Source organism: Saccopteryx bilineata, chromosome 6 (genome assembly GCF_036850765.1).
Source record: "Saccopteryx bilineata isolate mSacBil1 chromosome 6, mSacBil1_pri_phased_curated, whole genome shotgun sequence".
NCBI lineage: Eukaryota > Metazoa > Chordata > Mammalia > Chiroptera > Emballonuridae > Saccopteryx > Saccopteryx bilineata.
In genome coordinates this window covers 152,928,106-152,946,682 of record NC_089495.1, presented here as the reverse complement: position 1 = coordinate 152,946,682, position 18,577 = coordinate 152,928,106, and the positions used below count along the sequence as shown (strand labels likewise).

General features: G+C 47.4%; 1 protein-coding gene across 1 annotated transcript; it reads left to right on the top strand.

Annotated features, from left to right (window-relative positions):
- Nucleotides 1-7,690: 7,690 nt before the first annotated feature.
- On the top strand, nucleotides 7,691-9,214 carry GH1 (growth hormone 1). Its single transcript, XM_066235521.1, has 4 exons — nucleotides 7,691-7,841; nucleotides 8,076-8,192; nucleotides 8,409-8,570; nucleotides 9,014-9,214. The coding sequence occupies exons 1-4, from the start codon at nucleotides 7,758-7,760 to the stop codon at nucleotides 9,212-9,214; spliced, it is 564 nt and encodes a 187-aa protein (XP_066091618.1). The 5' UTR covers nucleotides 7,691-7,757.
- The last annotated feature ends 9,363 nt before the right edge of the window (nucleotides 9,215-18,577 follow it).

Here is an 18,577-nt window from a genome sequence, read left to right as displayed (position 1 = left end):
CTGGCGCCGCTAAGCTGGAGCTCTTCCTCTTGGCTGCTTTGCATAATGGCACTAATTCTGTCCTCCTACCTCCGCGCCAGGGACCTTGGGCAGCTTGGCTGGGGGTGCAGGGCAGTCTTCACTTCTCCCCACAGCAGTCTCCCCCTGCTTGGGGCTGCTCTGAGTTAAGGGAGGCCTTGACTTGACGGAAAGACAACTTACGACCTCTGAGTAACTGCGTTTGCCAAATGCTTTGAAGTGTTGTCGGCGGAGAATCATTTGAATGGCAAGGCCTGTCTTCTCCACCAGACACCCCCAAAGCATGTTTGCCTCCATGGTTATGACATAGAGGCCATCTCTGGTCTGTGTGTCTGTTTTAGGGTGTCGTCGTGTCTGACTTAGGCGGTAGAAACACAGTGGGTGATGCTAGTGAAGATGATGAATGCTTCAGGCCTCAGTTGCGGGAGTCATAAAACCTGCCTGAGAAAAGGGAGTTGAACCAGATGCTGTGTGTGTTTTTTAGTGATTATACAGTAAAATTGACTTTTTTCTTTTTTTTTGGTGACAGTTAGATGAATTCTATCTAGCACATATCCAGGTTCGTATAACTGCCATCACAAAAAGATACAGAACGTGAACCAAAATCTTTTACTGGACCCCCCAGATATTTATATATGGTGTATCTTTTCATGCCAATAAAATTTTATTGAGCACCTCCACGTTCATTTACATGATCTTGCCTAAGCCCCAATGTACCCTGGAAGGCGTCCTTTCTCAGCAAAGGTTTCCCACTGCTCACAAGTCCCAAAGTCCCAAAGCCCCAAAGGCCCCACTCCTTCCTAAAAGGCCAGATGTTGGCACCGCTGGCAACCTCTGGGAGTCCACTGGGCCGCTGCTTGGCCCTCTCCCTCACCAGAATGCAGCTCTGAGGCCCCTTGGTGGTGGGCACATGCCCCACTGCCCACTGGGGAATCCAGCCCGTCCCTGGGGCCCTGGTGTATGCACAGGCAACTTCCTCCTCTGTTCTAGCTTGACTTCCTGCCCTCTGGCTGCAGGTGCTGCTAGGCCCCAGGCGCTCTGACCTAGGGCTTGGGTGTTTTCCAGCAGATTGGAGGTAAGAGAAAAACAAAACAAAACAAAACGCCAAGAGTCGGCCCTGTCTGGGTAGCCGTGGCAGGTTGTGTTGGTCCCTGAGCAGGTGTCTAGCCTGGCTGGGTCCTCCGGGAAGGGCCTCAAAGGCCGTGTCGGCACACACGGTTTGGGACTTGCAGATGCTGTCCACATGCTCCCGCTCGTTAGATGACCTCAGGAGCTGGATGCAGGCCCACATGGGTGAAATTTCCGAACCTGTCTCTGCTGTCCGTGCCGCACCTGGTGCTGGCGCCCTAGGGACCTGCCAGTGACTCAGTTGCAAACAAAACCAAAAACAAGCAACCCCCACAAACCTTCCACTTGGAACCCCTCAGCTGCCGTTGCCAACCCAAAAGCTTTCACTTAGGTGACTGCACGGAACGAAACTTAACAAGTATTAAATTCCCAATTCAGAGTAGTTTGGTTAAAACATATTTAGATGAATCCCAATGCAATCTTCAAAGTAAAAAAAAAAAAAGAGTGGGGGAGACATTTTTCTCTGGGACCTAACTCCACGTTCTCACGTTGCACACGTGGGAGGGCTGGACACTTCGCAAGGTCCCTTGCAGGGCTCACACTCTGAAAGTTGTGAATCCGTGTAGAACATTTGTGTGTACTTGGGCTCAGCGTCTGTCTACTGCCTACTGATTGTCTAGTTTTTTCATTTAAATGTTCATATTGCTGTGCATTGCAAGATCCTGTATTTTTCATTATTATTTTTTGTGTACTTGTTATTTTAAATCACTCTACTCTGAGGACACTGGGACACAGAGACACATCATCACCTGCCTTGTCATTTCCGGCCGGGTGGATATTTGAGTTCTTTCCTTGGCACGGTCCTTCTTACCATTCGATCCACTCAGCGGATGCTTGCAGAGTTCCTGGGCCTGGGATGGTGCCAGCTGCCAGTTCCCCCGACTCTCACCTCTGTATCTTAGCTATTTCCTTCACGGCTGTTTTTACAATGTGAAATGTCTGTATACATGTTAAGATTATGTATTTATTTGTTTGCTGTTGTCTCTCTTCCTGTAGACTGGTAGCTCCAGCAGAAAAAGGATCATGTCTTTTGTCCATCTAGGTATGCCTGTCAGCCTGGGATAGTGTCTGGCATATGGAAGGAGCAGCAACCACTTGGTGAATTAGTTAGGACATGAATGAATGAACGAATGAATGAATGGCACGAATACAGCCTCAAAGAGCTTACAGTCTCATAAAGGGAGTAAGATATCCACATGCACCCGGGGTGGATAGTTCAGTTGGTTAGAGCATTGTCCTGAAGCAGAGAGGTTGCCAGTTCGATCCTCGGTCAGGACACATACAGGAACACATCAATATTCCTGTCTGTCTCTCTCTCTCAAATCAATCAATCAATCAGTAAAAAAAAAAAAAGATGTCCACACGTAACCATAGAATAAGGTAAAAGGAGGCAGAAGTTATTTCCAGCTGAGGTCACAGATAAGGAAAGCACCCCAGACTTCCCACAGCTGCTGGACACACTTTGGTTCTTATTACTTCTTTTGTAATCCACCTGTCTCCCTAGGGAATAATCCACCAAGAGGAAATTACTTAGTAGGTCCAGTTATAGAGATTGCTGTGCACTTCTAGATTGATTGTTTGGAGAGCCTCAATCAGTTGTAAACAACACCCTCTAAGACAGCGGTTCTCAACCTGTGGGTCGTGACCCCGGTGGGGTCGCCTAAAGCCATCAGAAAATACATAATGGATATCAGGTATTTACCTTCCGAATCATAACTGTAGCAAAATTACAGTTATGAAGTAGCCACCAAAATTATTTTTTGGTTTGGGGTCACCGCAACATGAGGAACTGTATTGCAGGGTCACGGCATTAGAAAGGTTGAGAACCACTGCTAAGACCTGTCCCCCATGCTTGAACCCTCCAGCTAACCCAAGGGTCCGATGAGATAAAGGAAGTGAAAACACCATGCACACTGAAACGTGCAATACAAATGTGAAGGGTGAGGTGAGCTGTTTCATTAAATCAGCTGCCTCGGGTTGTTTTTCTGCCACTTGTCTTGGTGCCTGAGCTGCAGTGCCTTGCATTCAGTTGCCCCCACCTTTCTTGTACATCTGAGTGAACACGTGGTGTTGCCCTGCTAATTTTGCACTCAGGAGAGTTCTGTCCATGCCTAATAACTCCACTGTCCTTCCTACATGAAGTTTCCAAAGAGCTGGGTACAATGGGAACACCAGACTCTGGGCGTTCATCACTTAGGTCAGGAGCTGGGAGACTCTAGGCAAACTGCTGTATCTCTTTGAGCCTGAGTGTCTTCTGTTAAATAGGCCTCCTCTGCCTATCACCCAGGACAGTGCCTGGCATATGGCGGGCACTCAGAAATATTGATCTCCTTCCCCAGCATCCCCAGAGAAGCCCATGGGAATCCCCACATAATATTCTTTAAAGACTTTGACTCGCCCTGAGTGATCAGCGTCGTGTTCAGACCCGTGCTGGAGGCAGAGAGGCGGGCAGGCTGTCCCAGGGATAATCCCAGATTTTGGCCTCCAGGGAGGCAGGGCAAAGTGAGTGGTAGGAAGTGTAGACCTCAAATGACCAAGAAGGGAGTGGAAAGAGCTGCCACCAGTCCCTCTGCAGCTGTTCCTAAGATCAGGATGAGCACGACTCTAAATAATGAGATGGCCCCGAATCCCACAGGGACCTTGGAGGGGTTCTTAAAGCCTGAAAGAGGCCACGCTTAGATCAAGAGCAGGTCTGAGAGCTCTCACAATAGGTGCAGAGAACCTCAGAGATGGTCAAAGCCAGAAACATGAAAGGCTTCCCAACACACTGAGATTCATGGATTCCAAGTTAATGAGGGATGCATCACAAGGCTTTCAAGGCTGACCTCAGGGGTGTTGGTCACAGCTTCTCCCCACTGGCCACCATGCAGAGGCCACTGGTGGGCAGTCTCTGAACCTGGAGAAGCCAGGGGCCTGCCCCGGGTGGTGCCCAAAGAAAGGGTGTGTGACTCCCTGCATTGGAAGGAAAAGCCAGTCTAATTCCAAGTGTATCTTCTCCTAGCAATGAGTCATGTCTGTGGTCTCCATCACTAAGGACCCTGTAAAGGTCCAGACCAGAGGAGAGCATCACCAACATCCACCCCACACCCTTCAGTTCTTCTCTCTTTGGGTCCAATAGTTGCTGCCATGGTAACCTTTTTTTGTGTGTGTGTGACAGAGACAGAGAGAGAGACAGAGAGAGACAGAGAGAGGGACAGATAGGGACAGACAGATCAGAAGGGAGAGAGATGAGAAGCATCAGTTCTTTGCTGCAGCACCTTAGTTGTTCATCGATTGCTTTCTCATATATGCCTTGATGGGGAGGGGGGCTGTAGCAGAGCAAGTGACCCCTTGCTCGAGCCAGTGACCTTGGGTTCAAGCTGGTGAGCTGTGCTCAAACCAGATGAGCCTGCATTCAAGCCGGCGACCTCGGGGTTTCGAACCGGGGTTCTCCATGTCCCAGTCTGAGGCTCCATCCACTGTGCCACCACCCAGTCAGGCTGCCATGGTACCCTTTATGTAAAGGTATATCCCCATGGGTCCCCAGAGTCCTGTGGACCAACCTAGTTCTGGGTCAACGGATGTGGGTTTGGGGAGAGGAAACGCTCCCTGCTCTGGCCAATCCTGCCTGTTCTTGGCGGTAACCTACGTGGTGGAGAGCCTCAGCCACACCTCACTTGTGCCACACTATGTGGCTCTTGGGCAGTCCCCAACTTGAGCTTTACCCCCTCACACCTAGGGGATTCCTGGAGCTTTTCTCCATGGTCCACAGCTCACATACAAGGTCCCCAGCATTAGCTAGAAGCCTGTCATGAGGGGTCCCACATCAGCGCCCCTTCCCCCAGTGACAGAAGGAAGCAGTGGCGGGGGAGGCAGAAGGCTGTGAGGGGCTCAGAGACCCTCCCCCACACCCCACCTGGCTCTCCTTCTTTGGTGGAGTCAGAAGAATGGGAGGAAATTGTTGCCCCCACCTTCCTCAGAGCCTGTAGCTTTGATGACAGTCCGACAGTCCTGCGTGGAGAACAGCTCCATGGGCCCCAGTTCCCTCCCTAGAAGACAGCTTATCAAGGGCATGGTCATGGGTAATGGATCAGGAATGGTGGGAGGAAAGGGGGCTCTGTCTTCTGGCCCTCATGGGGGAAGTGGCAAGGTGCACGCACTCACACTGTGGGCCATGAGGGTGATTTTCAGTGTTGGTCACTAACACTTCTAGAAGGGTTGGTTGGTTGGTTTTCCCACAAGGCCAAGTGCTAAATGTTCCTAGACTCAGGGGGCAAAAAAATTAAAACAAAGGGAAATGTGGTTTTTTTTTCCTGCTCTTCTCCCTGGGGGGTGATTTGAGGCTGGTAATCTCCAGACGTTGAAACGGACAAGACTATGAGCACCAGGAGGCTGGAAGGCAGCGGTCCCAGCCTTCCTGGTACTAGACTTGCCTACTGTCTGCTCTCCAACAACCATCCTGTGTCTCTGGGCTGTCCTCACCTGGGATACAGGGACAACAACCTTCCCTTATCGACTGGTTAGAGCATCGTCCCAAAGCTCAGAGGCTGCCGGTTCAATCCCAGATCAGGGCACACACAAGGACAGCTTGATGTTCCTGTCTCTCTCTTCTCCATTCCTCTCTCGCTAAATTAATACATTTAAAAAAGAAAAGAAAAGAAGACAAAATGAGGCAAAGGGACCCTTGTGATTAGGGGGCAGAATCCCTGTGTTCAGAGAGATGTGAAGTTAAAATAACTGAGTGGTTCCCAGAACCCAGCCTGCTTGGGATGATGCAACACATGGGAAGAAACTTAGAGATCTTTGGCCTTGGTTGAAGTAGCTCACGCAAGTCAACCTCTCTGTAAAATGGGGTGACGATCATGCTCCCTGCACAAGATGGTCATGAGGGTCAGATGTGACCCTCATGTGAAGACAGAGTGGGAGGAGACTGCAATGAGTGGAGAGAACACCTCCAGGGTGTCGTACCCTGAGTTCCAGGGCTGGGGACAGGATGAAAGCTCTCACGTTCTCTTCAAACATTGAGATTCTCTGATAGTGAACAGGGCTGCGAGAGGAAGCACCTGTCCATCCCAGAGATTTCTGCTTCCTAGTTAGTATCTCTGTGCACGTCCAAAGGCACACCCATACCTGAAGTTTCGGTCCTTTTGCCTTCCCACCTGGGGGAACCCCAATGCTAAGGGAAAGGAGAAGGCCGTTTGAGGGGGCTGGTGCCCCCTTGTGGTCAGTATTAGCACTGCATCCAGCTGCCTGAGGCCCGACCAGGTGATGAGATAGATCAGGGGTCCCCAAACTACGGGCCCGCGGGCCGCATGCGCCCTCCTGAAGCCATTTATCCGGCCCCCCCGCTGCATTTCCGGAAGGGGCACCTCTTTCATTGGTGGTCAGTGAGAGGAGCATAGTTCCCATTGAAATACTGGTCAGTTTGTTGATTTAAATTTACTTGTTCTTTATTTTAAATATTGTATTTGTTCCTGTTTTGTTTTTTTACTTTAAAATAAGATATGTACAGTGTGCATAGGGATTTGTTCATAGTTTTTTTTTATAGTCCAGCCCTCCAACGGTCTGAGGGACAGTGAACTGGCCCCCTGTGTAAAAAGTTTGGGGACCCCTGAGATAGATGGTCTGAGGATAGTGATCAAGGCCAAAGTAGAGCCTGGGGCTAGACGGTGCCCAGAAACCCTGGGATCTGTTGCTGTCTTGACCCGCTTCCCCAACACACACATTCTCTGTGATGGGTGGAGGGAAACTGCAGGGAAGAGGAAAGGCATATAGCAAAGAAGGGGTCGACACAGCTCTGAAGGCACAGCCATCCTGACACAGCCTCCTTTTGGGGGACCAGAGGAGCCCTCCTCACTCTGGTGGACAACTTCAAGCGATATCCTGCCAGCATACGCCTGGACTCAGACTTCTTTCTCCCTTCTGCCACCACCTCCCCTTATTAAAAAGAGGACAGATTGGGTAGTCTCTCTAGCTGAAACCCTCCGGACACAACCCTCAGAGGCTGGTGGCAGTAGAGAGAGAAACAAGCCTGGGGGACGTGACCTCAGGAGAGGAGCGGGAACAGGGTGAGTGCGAGCAGGTTCTACATTATCCATCAGCAGAGGCCCGGCTGTGGGCCTGTACATAAATGCATAGAGAGAACAGGTGGGGGCAGAGGGGGAGAAATGGGGCCAGGGTATAAAAAGGGTCCGCGAGGTACCAATTCCAGGATCCTAGGACCCAGATCCCCAAAGCACTTAGGGACCTGTGGACAGCTCACCCAGCTCTGATGGCTGCAGGTAGGCACCCCACAAATCTCCCTGGGCTTGCCATGTACTGAGGGCACAATACCGGACCCCGCAGATGGATGGGCACAACCCCTGGGTTTGGGGCACCTGAATGCGGGCATAAACAACCATGCCCAGACATTTGGCCAAGTTTAAAATGCTCCCAGTCCCTGGGGGTGGGGGAGGAGGAAGGCAGGCCCCTGGGGCAGGAGTGGGCTGGCGCACAAAAGCGACTTAGGCTTTCTTCTCTCTGGGCCACCACCTCGACCTCCATGTCCCTCTCTAGGCCCTTGGACCTTCCTGCTCCTGGCTTTCTCCCTGCTCTGCCCGCCCTGGCCCCAGGGTGTGGGCGCCTTCCCCACCATGTCCTTGCCCAGCCTGTTTGCCAACGCTGTGCTCCGGGCCCAGCATCTACACCAGCTGGCCACTGACACCTACAAAGAGTTTGTAAGCAACCCAGGAGGCCGGTGGGGGGAGGGTGGCTGAATTCACACACACACACACACACACACACACACACACACACACACACCACCCCACTCCCAAAGAAAGGGGAGAAAACTAATGAGTTCTTGCCCAAGCGAAGATGCTGAAAGGTGAGTGTGAACTGAGGGGGTTCTGAATAAAGCAGTGATGAGACTCGCGCACTGGCTGAGCCCTGGCGAACATTCCTTCTCCCAGGAGCGCTCGTACATCCCAGAGGGACAGAGGTATTCCATCCAGAACACCCAGGCTGCCTTCTGCTTCTCCGAGACCATCCCGGCCCCGACGGGCAAAGAGGAGGCCCGGCAGAAATCTGTGAGTGGCCTCCATGTTCCAGCTGAGGAACAGAGGCCTCCCTTTTTCTAAGAAGGTCGCCCCTTCTCTCCACAGGAGCCCCGGGGCAGCCATGCCTGCACCCGGTCCCCCAGGTGGCGGAGGGTGGTCGTGGATGGTGGGAGGGCGGGGGAAGGCCTGCAGGGGCCGGCCGGGGGTGGGGTTGCCCGGCGCTGACCACCCACCCCTGCCCCGCAGGACATGGAGCTGCTCCGCTTCTCGCTGCTGCTCATCCAGTCCTGGCTTGGGCCCATGCAGGACCTCAGCAGGGTCTTCACCAACGGCCTGCTGTTAGGCACCTCCAGCCGTGTCTACGAGAAGCTGAAGGACCTGGAGGAAGGCGTGCAAGCCCTGATACGGGTGGGGATGGTGTTGGTCCCCAGCCCTGGGGCCAGGCCCACCCTCCCCTGGACCTGGAGGCCCAGCTGGCTTAGCTGCGGCGTCAGGGATGTACATGGGCCGGGGAAGAGATACTGCCACTCTCTTTGTAACAGCCCAGCCTTGACCCAGGAGAAAGCGTACTCCTCATTTCCCCTGGGGACCCTCCACGCCTTTCTCCGAGTCCTCAAGGGATGGGAGAAACATGGAAGGGACAAGAGGGACCTGGAGGGGACAAGAGGGACCTGGAGGGGACAAGAGGGACCTGGAGGGGACAGGGGGGACCTGGAGGGGACAAGGGGGACCTGGAGGGGACAGGGGGGACCTGGAGGGGACAGGGGGACCTGGGGGGGACAGGGGGGACCTGGGGGGGACAGGGGCAGCCGCTGGCAAGGACTGAGCTGGTCTCTCCTTCCCTGTTGCAGGAGCTGGAAGATGGCAGCGTCCGGGCTGGGCTCATCCTCAAGCAAACCTACGACAAGTTTGACACAAACTTGCGTAGTGATAACACAGTGCTCAAGAACTACGGGCTACTCTCCTGCTTCAAGAAAGACCTTCACAAGGTCGAGACCTACCTGCGGTTTACCAAGTGTCGCCGCTTCATGGAGAGCAGCTGTGCCTTCTAGCTGCTGAGTTATCTCTGTGACCTCTCCCCAGTGTCCCGCCCCCCAACCCTGGAAAGGGTCACTCCAGTGCCCACCATCCTTTCCTAATAAAATAAAGTTGCATCACAGCGTCTGAGTAGGTGTCACTCTGTTACGAAGGGTGTGGGGGAGGGAGTGCGGGGCAAGGGGCAGGCTGGGAGGACAAGCTTCAGGAATCCTTTTGGGTCTATGAAGAACCAGGCTGCTGAATGATCACCCCATTCTTCCCGGGTAAGAAAGAAGCTGACACGGTACTCAGTTGGTTGGCACCTCATCCCAATACGCCAAGGTTGTGGTTTTGATCTCTGGTCAGGGTCCAGGCAAGAACCCACCAGTGAATGCATAAATAAGGGGAACAAAAAATCAGTGTTTTCTCTCACTCTCTCTCTCCTTTGTCTCCCTCTAAAATAAATAGAGTTTTAAAAAGCTGACACGTTCACTCCTCTCTGTTACACACCAAGTCCGCTCCCTAGGTCCTTGGTGCCAGCTTACTGGACAGTCACAATGAAACCAGAAAAAAATGACCCGCAGGCCCAACTGTCTGTCGCCATGGAAACCAACCACATGGCCTGACCAGGTGGTGGTACAGTGGATAGAGTGTAGGCCTGGGATGCTGAGGACCCAGGTTCAAGACCCCAAGGTCACTGGCTTGAGTGCAGGTTCATCCAGCTTGAGCGCGGGTTGCTGGCTTGAGCATGGAATCATAGATATGCCCCAAGGTTGCTGGCTTGAAGCCCAAGGTCACTGGCTTGAGAACAAGGTCACCGGCTTGAACAAGGGGTCACTCCTTCTGCTGAAGCCCCCTGATCAAGGTACGTATGAGAAAGCAATCAATGAATAACTAAGGTACCACAATGAAGAACTGATGTTTCTCATCTCTCTCCCTTCTTGTCTATCTGTTCCCCCCCCCACCTGTGTCTCTAAAAAAAGGAAAAAAAAACCCCAAAAGGAAACCAATGACATGACACAACTGCTGGTGAGAAGGAAAGAGGTTTCTTCAAGTGCTGGCTACCTGAGAAGATGGAGAGACCCTGTTCTCAAAAACTCACCTGCCTGTCTGGTGCAGGCAGGGGGTCTACAAGGAGGGAGAGGCATAAATAAAAGAGAACAGAAGAATCCTAAGGAGGGGGTTGAGAGTTCTCTGCTGAGGGGACTCAGCACAATTTGTTCAGATAACTGATTGAAAGCCACACACACATCTTTCAGGGTTGGCACATCTGGAAGTTGGACTCCATTCCTTTGGTTGTTACAGGAATCGAAGCTAGCAAACAACTTACAAATTAGGATTTTTGTTTCGTGTAACAAATGTCCACAGATTCCCACAATCGAGCTGCCCTCTTTGGCCTTGAGTGAGCCAGAATCAGAACTGCAGGCCCCAGCTAAGTGCGAGTGAGAAGGGCAGGAGCTTATGTTTTATTCTTGTTCACATGTTCAATGTGCGTCAGCCGGCGGGGAACAGGTCTTTTAACTGTAATGAAAGTATGGCTAGAGGTGAAAGTACAAGATTGATGATATACATTTGATTCATTACAGAATACATAACTGTGATTACCAAACTAGTAATATTGAATCATGGCTACAAGAGCAACAAACTGGATTTAACATTTTACAGGAATCCTTTTATAAACTTACTTTTTTTTAGTACGCTCTTATTTAGCTCTATTTTGTGGCTAGTCAGCTAATATCAGTAAGTCAGTCATATAGCATATTTCTTCCCAGTTTCAGTAGGTCAGGACCACCCCCATAGTATTCGGTGGCATTTCCTGCCACCTACCCCAGCACCACAACCCCAAATGTAGCCCCCAAGAGTGGAAAGAAAGGAAAGCAAGACAGCTATTAACTACAGAAGCAAAACACCCACCATGTGAGAAAACAATGAAAGAAACCACAGAATTAACTCTTGTGCAGACACTTTAAGGGAAATACACATTGGGCCCCACTGCCTTTGGGGAATGGGAACAAGGCAAAATGGCTTTGGGACAAACAGAACCAGAATGTTTGGGCTCTGAACTGGGGCAAGAAAGATTCTAGATTGGGGATTGCAGATCAGCGCTGACAGGGGCCAGACAGATAATTACATAATTATGAGGGCTGCAAAGGAGGAGATAAATCTTAACTGACAGCCTCCTTGCGAGGAATACAACATGGAGGGGCGAGGACCAGAACCACCTGAAGAACTCAGGCCTTCGCTGAGGCGGGCCCATCCAGCCTGGTCATGGGGGACTCTGGGAACAGGGCTGCCGATCTTCTGATTCTTCGAGACAGACAGGACATCCAGACCTTAATGTGAAATCTAATTTTTAAACATTGGCAATTAATTTATATGGAAAACATTTTAAGGGGAAAATTAAACCTATATGCTTTGGTCTTCAAGCAGTCAGTGAGCAAGTTGTTCTAAGAGCAGTAGATTCACATAACTTGGTATAAGGGACAGAATCCCAAAGACTTGGATTTAAATTTATGCTCATGAATAGATTACTTAAGTTCTGTGAGACCCAGTTTCCTTACAAGGCTTACCTGAGGATGAAATAAATTCATGTTTCTGAGGTGATTGGCACAGAGCCGCACTCAAGAAATTGCAGCTGTTTTTGCATTGTTTTTGAGGGTATTTCGTGTTTTCTGGTGGAATGATTAAATAATTGTTATTAAATCATATTCTGTTTTCCAAATGTTTCTTTTTGAAATTTTCCAAATGAAGTTGAAAGGGCACCTAGACTAAGTAACTAGTGACCTGTAAATCAATACTTAGATGCTTGAAGTAACTGTATTATCCAAATATGAGTTTACAAAATCAGTAATTTTTTTACAATGCAGAGAATCACCCTCCTAGTTAGTCTTCTTAAAAAGTTCACTGGTATTCATTTTCAATATTTTACATCTAGTATCATAAGTCTTTGGGGAGTGCTTGAAATGTGAAATAATCAGAATCTTAGAACTCTGTTTCTTAGCTCAGAAACTGTTCATTTGCCTTAGATCATTCTTTTATCATCTGACTTTAAAATCATGGCGTTTTGGAGTTAAAGGGGCCTCACAGGTCATACTAATTTATTTTAATTTAGGAATCTTACTCTAGAGCACTGGTCCCCAACCCCCGGGGCCGCGGACTGGTACCGGTCCACGGGCCATTTGGTACCGGTCTGCAAAGAAAGAATAAATAACTTACATTATTTCCATTTTATTTATATTTAAGTCTGAACAATGTTTTATTTTTTAAAAATGACCAGATTCCCTCTGTTACATTCGTCTAAGACTCACTCTTGGTTCTTGTCTCGGTCACGTGATACACTTATCTGTCCCACCCTAAAGGCCGGTCCGTGAAAATATTTTCTGACATTAAACCAGTCCGTGGCCCAAAAAAGGTTGGGGACCACTGCTCTAGAGCATCTCTTACAGATGGTATTCATCTGTGTGGCACTAGTGTCAAGGGAATCACTGTTTCACAAGGCAACTCTACTAAATTGCTCTGGTTTCAGAGAAGTATTTCTTACATTAAAGCTGAAATCAATATCCTTGTAATACTCTTCATTTGATCTTGGAATTATTTGGAAATCCCACGGTCTTTAGAAGCTGATGTAATTAGCACAAACATATAATTATATCTTGGCTTGAATAAGTGTTTTAAAAGGAAATGTGAGCCATCCTAAGAAGTGTTTGTTGAATGAATGTGGCAGGAGAGGGATGCCTCCAGGGGTGGTACAGCTACTAGTAAGAGGATTCTAAAGTGTCATGAGAATAGTCAATGGCAGGGGGCGCCACACTCCACAGAGTATCCATCCCCTCAGTTCCTTGGTGGTGGTGGGGGGATGGCTGAATCTACTCCATCCCTGCTGGTTGAGAATTACAAAGATGTTAGCTGACTTTGTAAAATTTTAGAATTTAAAAAGATCTTAAAGACCATCTTCCCTAAACACTTTGATTTAACAAATGTTATTCTGCTTTGCAGCTCTTCAATTAGGCAGCGAATGGCAGCCTCCCCTGCAAACTAGAAACACCTAGTATATTAAACAGCCATTCTGATTTTATTGGTCTGGGAAGGGATCCAGGCAAGAGTGTTTTTAAAGCTGATTCTCAGGTGAGAACTAGGTTGAGAACCACTGACTTCAGGACCACAAAAATGAGATACATAGCTCACAGCTATTTTTTTGGTTACAAAGGGCAAAAGGAAATGAGAGACCTGGGCCGGTTGTGGCTGACCCTTTTTCTAATTCTAACCAGTCGTTCAAAATGTTTCTAATAATAAGGTGACCAATTGTCCTCCTTTAGGGAGCACAGTCCTTTTGTAAGTTCTGTCCTCCCTCGAAAAGTGTCCTCCTATGAATACATGTCCTCCTTTTTGATATTGGAAGACTAATCTATAAATGTCCGTATTCGATCAATGCAGAGTCCACCCATTGTGTGTGATGTGATGTATTTGTATCTAAATGAGTACTTTATTCTTACAATTATTATTAAAAATTAATGGGCATGTAAGCATAATTACAATATAAAATATTACAAATATTTTTATTATGCACTTATATTATAGTGTATTATTGTTGCAATGAATAAAATGTTTCTTTTATTTACAATATTGTTTTCTTCAATTTATTTTTGTCTTCCTTTTCATTGTAGAAAAGTTGGTCACCTTATTAATAAGCCAGTAACAAAAAGGTAAGTACTGGATGGTTTCTCTCATCTGAAGCACTTAAAGTAGTCCCATTCAGAGACAGAAAGTAGAACGGTGGTTACCAGAGGTGGGGGGCAGGGGGACCAGGGAGTTGTTAGCGGCTTCTGAGTTTCAGTTTTACAAGATGAAAAGAGTTCTGGAGATTGGTTGCACAACAATGTGAATGTGCTTTACATCACTGAACTGTACACTTAGAACATTTAAGATGGTAAATTTATTGTCTATTTTATCACAATGTTTGAAAATTTTAAATAATTTCTAATGAAAATCTTTCCAAGGGGAAGAGTAGCAAGATTTGCACAAGAGAGACAACACCAAGCCTAGACTCAACCAGCTCTACAAACAAAACATCCAAACACACAGATATGAGAAGACAGAGAAGTGCAATCCAAATAAAACCACAAGAGAAACATCCAGGAAATGAACTGAGTGATATGGAAATAACCAAACTTCCAGATGTGGAGTTCAAAATAATGATTGTAAGGATGCTTAGGGATCTTAGAACAACAATGGATGGTCATCATGAACACCTAAATAAAGAAATAACAAGTATAAAAAAGGATATTGAAATATTAAAAAAGAATCAGTTGGAGATGACATATACAATATCAGAAATAAAGACCACAATCGAAGAAATTAAAAATAGGATGGATAGAGCTGAGGATCAAATCAGCGAGTTGGAGGACAACTGAAATGAAGGCATGAAAGCAGAGAAAAAAAAAGAAAAGAGACTCAAAAAGACTGAGGAAACTCATAGAGAGCTCTGTGACAACATAAAGAGAAATAACATCTGCATAATAGGGGTTCCTGAAGGAGAAGAGAAAGAACAAGGGATATAGACTTTGTTTAATTATATCATAGCTAAAAACTTTCCAAAATTAATGCAGGAGAAACTCTCTCACAAGTTCAAGAAGCACAGAGAACTCCATTAAAGAGAAACCCAAAGAAACCTATACCAAGACATATTATAAGTCCCAGCAACAAAGCCCCAGCCTGCAGCCCCAGAGCCTAGAAGAAGCGTATGGACAGTATTTAGCTGGAAACAAGACAGGATACTGTTTGTGAGAAAGAGTCTGATTTCTCAGACCCAGGATTCTTCTTAAAGGGACTGCGCAGAAAAACTCTTTCACAACCACTCACCCGGGGCTCCGGGGAATGGGAAGAGAGGAGAGGATCAGAGTAGCAGGAAGAGAGTGTAATCTAGGAGGCACAGGGAGAAACATTTTGGGAGACAGCCACCCTAATGCCTGAGACAAGTCACTCCCCAAATCTAAAGTGAACATTTCCCCTGGAAACAGCAATACCAGCAAAAGGAAGCAGGACACCAGCCAAACAAGCTCTCCTGTGGCACTCAGAGCAGAGTTACTTAGAAGGAGGGAGTTTTCGCGTCTACAGTAGTGAGTGTTAGGGTCTGAGCTGCAGCGGCCGCACCCCACACGGCTGAGGGCTTGCTGGAGGGCAGGTGGCGGCAGGATGTGGAGGCGTGTTCTGACGGCAGGGGCGGAAGCATGCTGGCTGCCACTGGGCTCACGTGTGAGCTCAGTCTTGCCCAGCTGGGGAGGAGTAGGCGTGCAAAAGCGGTCAAGCCCAGCTGCCGGCAGCCTGTAATCCAGCCTGCGGAAGAAGGGCGGGAACCCCGGAAAGGGTGGAGACCAGCCCTTGAGCAAGGGCACAGGAGCACAGCCTTGCCCTGCCCATGCAACCGAGGCTTGTGGCCTGACTTGGGAGCCAGCTTCTCCCGCGGGGGTGGAGCCAAAAGCCCAGAACAGGTGGAGTTCCGCTACTGAGCTGAGCATGGGCATACAGTCCTGCCCAGCCAGTAGAGCCAAGGCTAGCAGCCATTCCACGAGTGGGCTCCTCCTGCAAGGGTGGGGCGAAAGCCCAGAAACAGGCAGGGACCCGCAGCTGACCAAAGGTGCTCGCCACTACCCTCAGGGCTGAGCATAAGGCCACACATGGGGGTGGGGCAAAGGCCAAGGCCACCAAGGCTTGTGCATCCGAGCACATGATCACAGCCACTCCCGTGAAGGAGAGGTGAAAACCACAGCAACAGCCCCAGTGGGCAGGCACTGGCAATGCCCAAACCCAAAAGCCCTAGGCAGCAACAGAAGAGGGGGTGGCAGGCCGGCAGAGACACCATACCTAGGGAACAGAGGCCATACCCAGTGGACTCCAGTGGCCAAAACCTTCCTTTACACAGAGAAAATGCAAAGGCAAAGAAATGCAACACAAATGAACCAAGAGAAATCCTCAGAAAAGGACCTAAATGAATCAGATATAACCAAATTACCAGATGCATAGTTAAAATAATGATTGTTAGGATGCTCCAAGATATTAGAACAACAATAGATGGCCATTATGAACACCTAAATAAAGACATAGCAAAAATAAAAAAGGACATTGAAATAATAAAAAAAGAATCAGTCAGAAATGACAAATACAGTATCTGAAATAAAGAACACAATGAAAGGAATTAAAAGCAAGATGGATAAAGCGGAGAATCGAATCAGTGAGTTAGAGGACATGATAAATAAAGGCACGGAAGCAGAGCAGAAAAAAGAAAAGAGACTCAAAAAGTCTGAGGAAACTCTAAGAGAGCTCTGTGACAACATGAAGAGAAATAACATCCGCATCACAAGGGTTTCTGAAGAAGAAGAGAAAGAACAAGAGATAAAGACTTTGTTCAAGCATATCATAGCTGAAAACTTCCCTCAATTAAGGCAGGAAAACATCTCACATGTTCAGGAAGCACAGAGAACTCCATTAAGGAGAAACCCAAAGAAATCAACACCAAGACACATTATAATTAAAATACCAAAGCTAAGTGATAAAGAGAAGATATTAAAAGCTGCTAGACAAAAAAAGACTATCACCTACAAAGGAGCCCCCATAAGGATAACTTCTGACTTCTCAACAGAAACACTTGAGGCCAGAAGGGAATGGCAAGAAATATTCAAAGTAATGCAGAACAAGAGTCAACAACCAAGACTACTTTATCCAGCAAGACTATTATTTAAAATTGAAGGAGAAATAAAAAGCTTTCCAGACAAAAAAAACAAAAACAAAAACAAACAACTAAAGGAATTTACTACAACCAAACCAAAGCTGCAAGAAATGCTAAGAGGCTTGTTGTAAACAGATCAAAGGAGAAAAAGAATATAGCAAAAGAGGAATAAGGTTTTAATGAATAAAATGGCAATAAACAATTACATATCAATAATAACCTTAAGTGTAATAGAATTAAGTGATCTGATCAAAAGACATAGGGTAGCTGCTTGGATAAGAAAACAGGACCCATACATATGCTGTCTACAAGAGACACACCTTAGGCCCTGGCTGGTTGGCTCAGTGGTAGAGCATCGGCCTGGCGTGCAAGGGGTCCTGGGTTCGACTCCCGGCCAGGGCACACAGGAGAAGCGCCCACCTGCTTCTCCACCCCTCCCCATCTCCTTCCTCTCTGTCTCTCTCTTCCCCTCCCGCAGCGAGGCTCCATTGGAGCAAAGATGGCCCGGGTGCTGGGGATGGCTACTTGGCCTCTGCCCCAGGTGCTAGAGTGGCTCTGGTCGCAACAGAGCGATACCCCGGAGGGGCAGAGTGTCGCCTTCTGGTGGGCACAGTGTTGTCCCCTGGTGGGTGTGCCGGGTGGATCCTGGTCGGGCGCATGCGGGAGTCTGTCTGACTGTCTCTCCCTGTTTCCAGCTTTGGAAAAAAATACAAAAAAAAAAAAAAATAAATAAAAAGAGACACACCTTAAAACAAAAGATGCACTTAGACTGAAGATAAAAGGATGGAAAAAAATATTTCATGCAAATGGAAATGAAAAAAAAGCTGGGTAGCAATACTTATATCAGACAAAATGGACTTTAAAACAAAGACTGTAGTTAGAGATAAAGAAGGTCACTACATAATGATAAAGGGAGCAATCCAAAAGGAAGATATAACTGTTATATATATCTACGCACTTAATATAGGAGCACCTAAATATATAAAGCAGACTTTGATGGATTTAAAGGGCGAGATCAACAGCAATACTATAATAGTGGGAAATATTTCAATACCCCACTAACATCATTAGATAGATCCTCAAGAAAGAAAATTAACAAAGAAACAGCAGACTTAAAGGACATATTAGATCAACTTGATTTAGTAGATATCTTCAAAACCTTTCACCCTAAAGCAGCAGAATATACATTCTTTTCAAGTGCTCATGGTACATTCTTTAGAATAGACCACATGTTAGGGCACAAAAATGGTCTCAACAAATTTAAGAAGATTGAAATGAATCGAGCACTTTCTCTGATCACAATGGCATGAAACTAGAAATCAACCACAACAAAAAAACTGAAAAATACTTGAACACTTGGAAACTAAATAGCATGTTATTAAATAACAAATGGGTAAACAATGAGATCAAAGAAGAAATTAAAAAATTCCTAGAAACAAATGATAATGAGCATACATCAACTCAAAATTTATGGGACACAGCAAAAGCAGTTCTGAGAGGGAAGTTTATAGCGTTACAGGCATACCTCAAAAAGCTAGAAAAAGCTCAGATAAACAACTTGACCCTACATCTAAAAGAACTAGAAAAAGAACAGCAAGTAAAGCCCAGAGTTAGTAGAAGGAAGGAAATAATAAAGATCAGAGCAGAAATAAATGACAGAGAGGCTAACGAAACA

Bases quoted from the DNA above. Each gene is read 5' to 3' on its own strand.
- GH1 (XM_066235521.1), top strand. From the start codon at position 7,758: ATGTCCTTGCCCAGCCTGTTTGCCAACGCTGTGCTCCGGGCCCAGCAT. The intron at 8,193-8,408 runs GTGAGTGGCCTC...CCTGCCCCGCAG, and splicing joins AGGAGGCCCGGCAGAAATCT to GACATGGAGCTGCTCCGCTT. The intron at 8,571-9,013 runs GTGGGGATGGTG...TCCCTGTTGCAG, and splicing joins GCGTGCAAGCCCTGATACGG to GAGCTGGAAGATGGCAGCGT.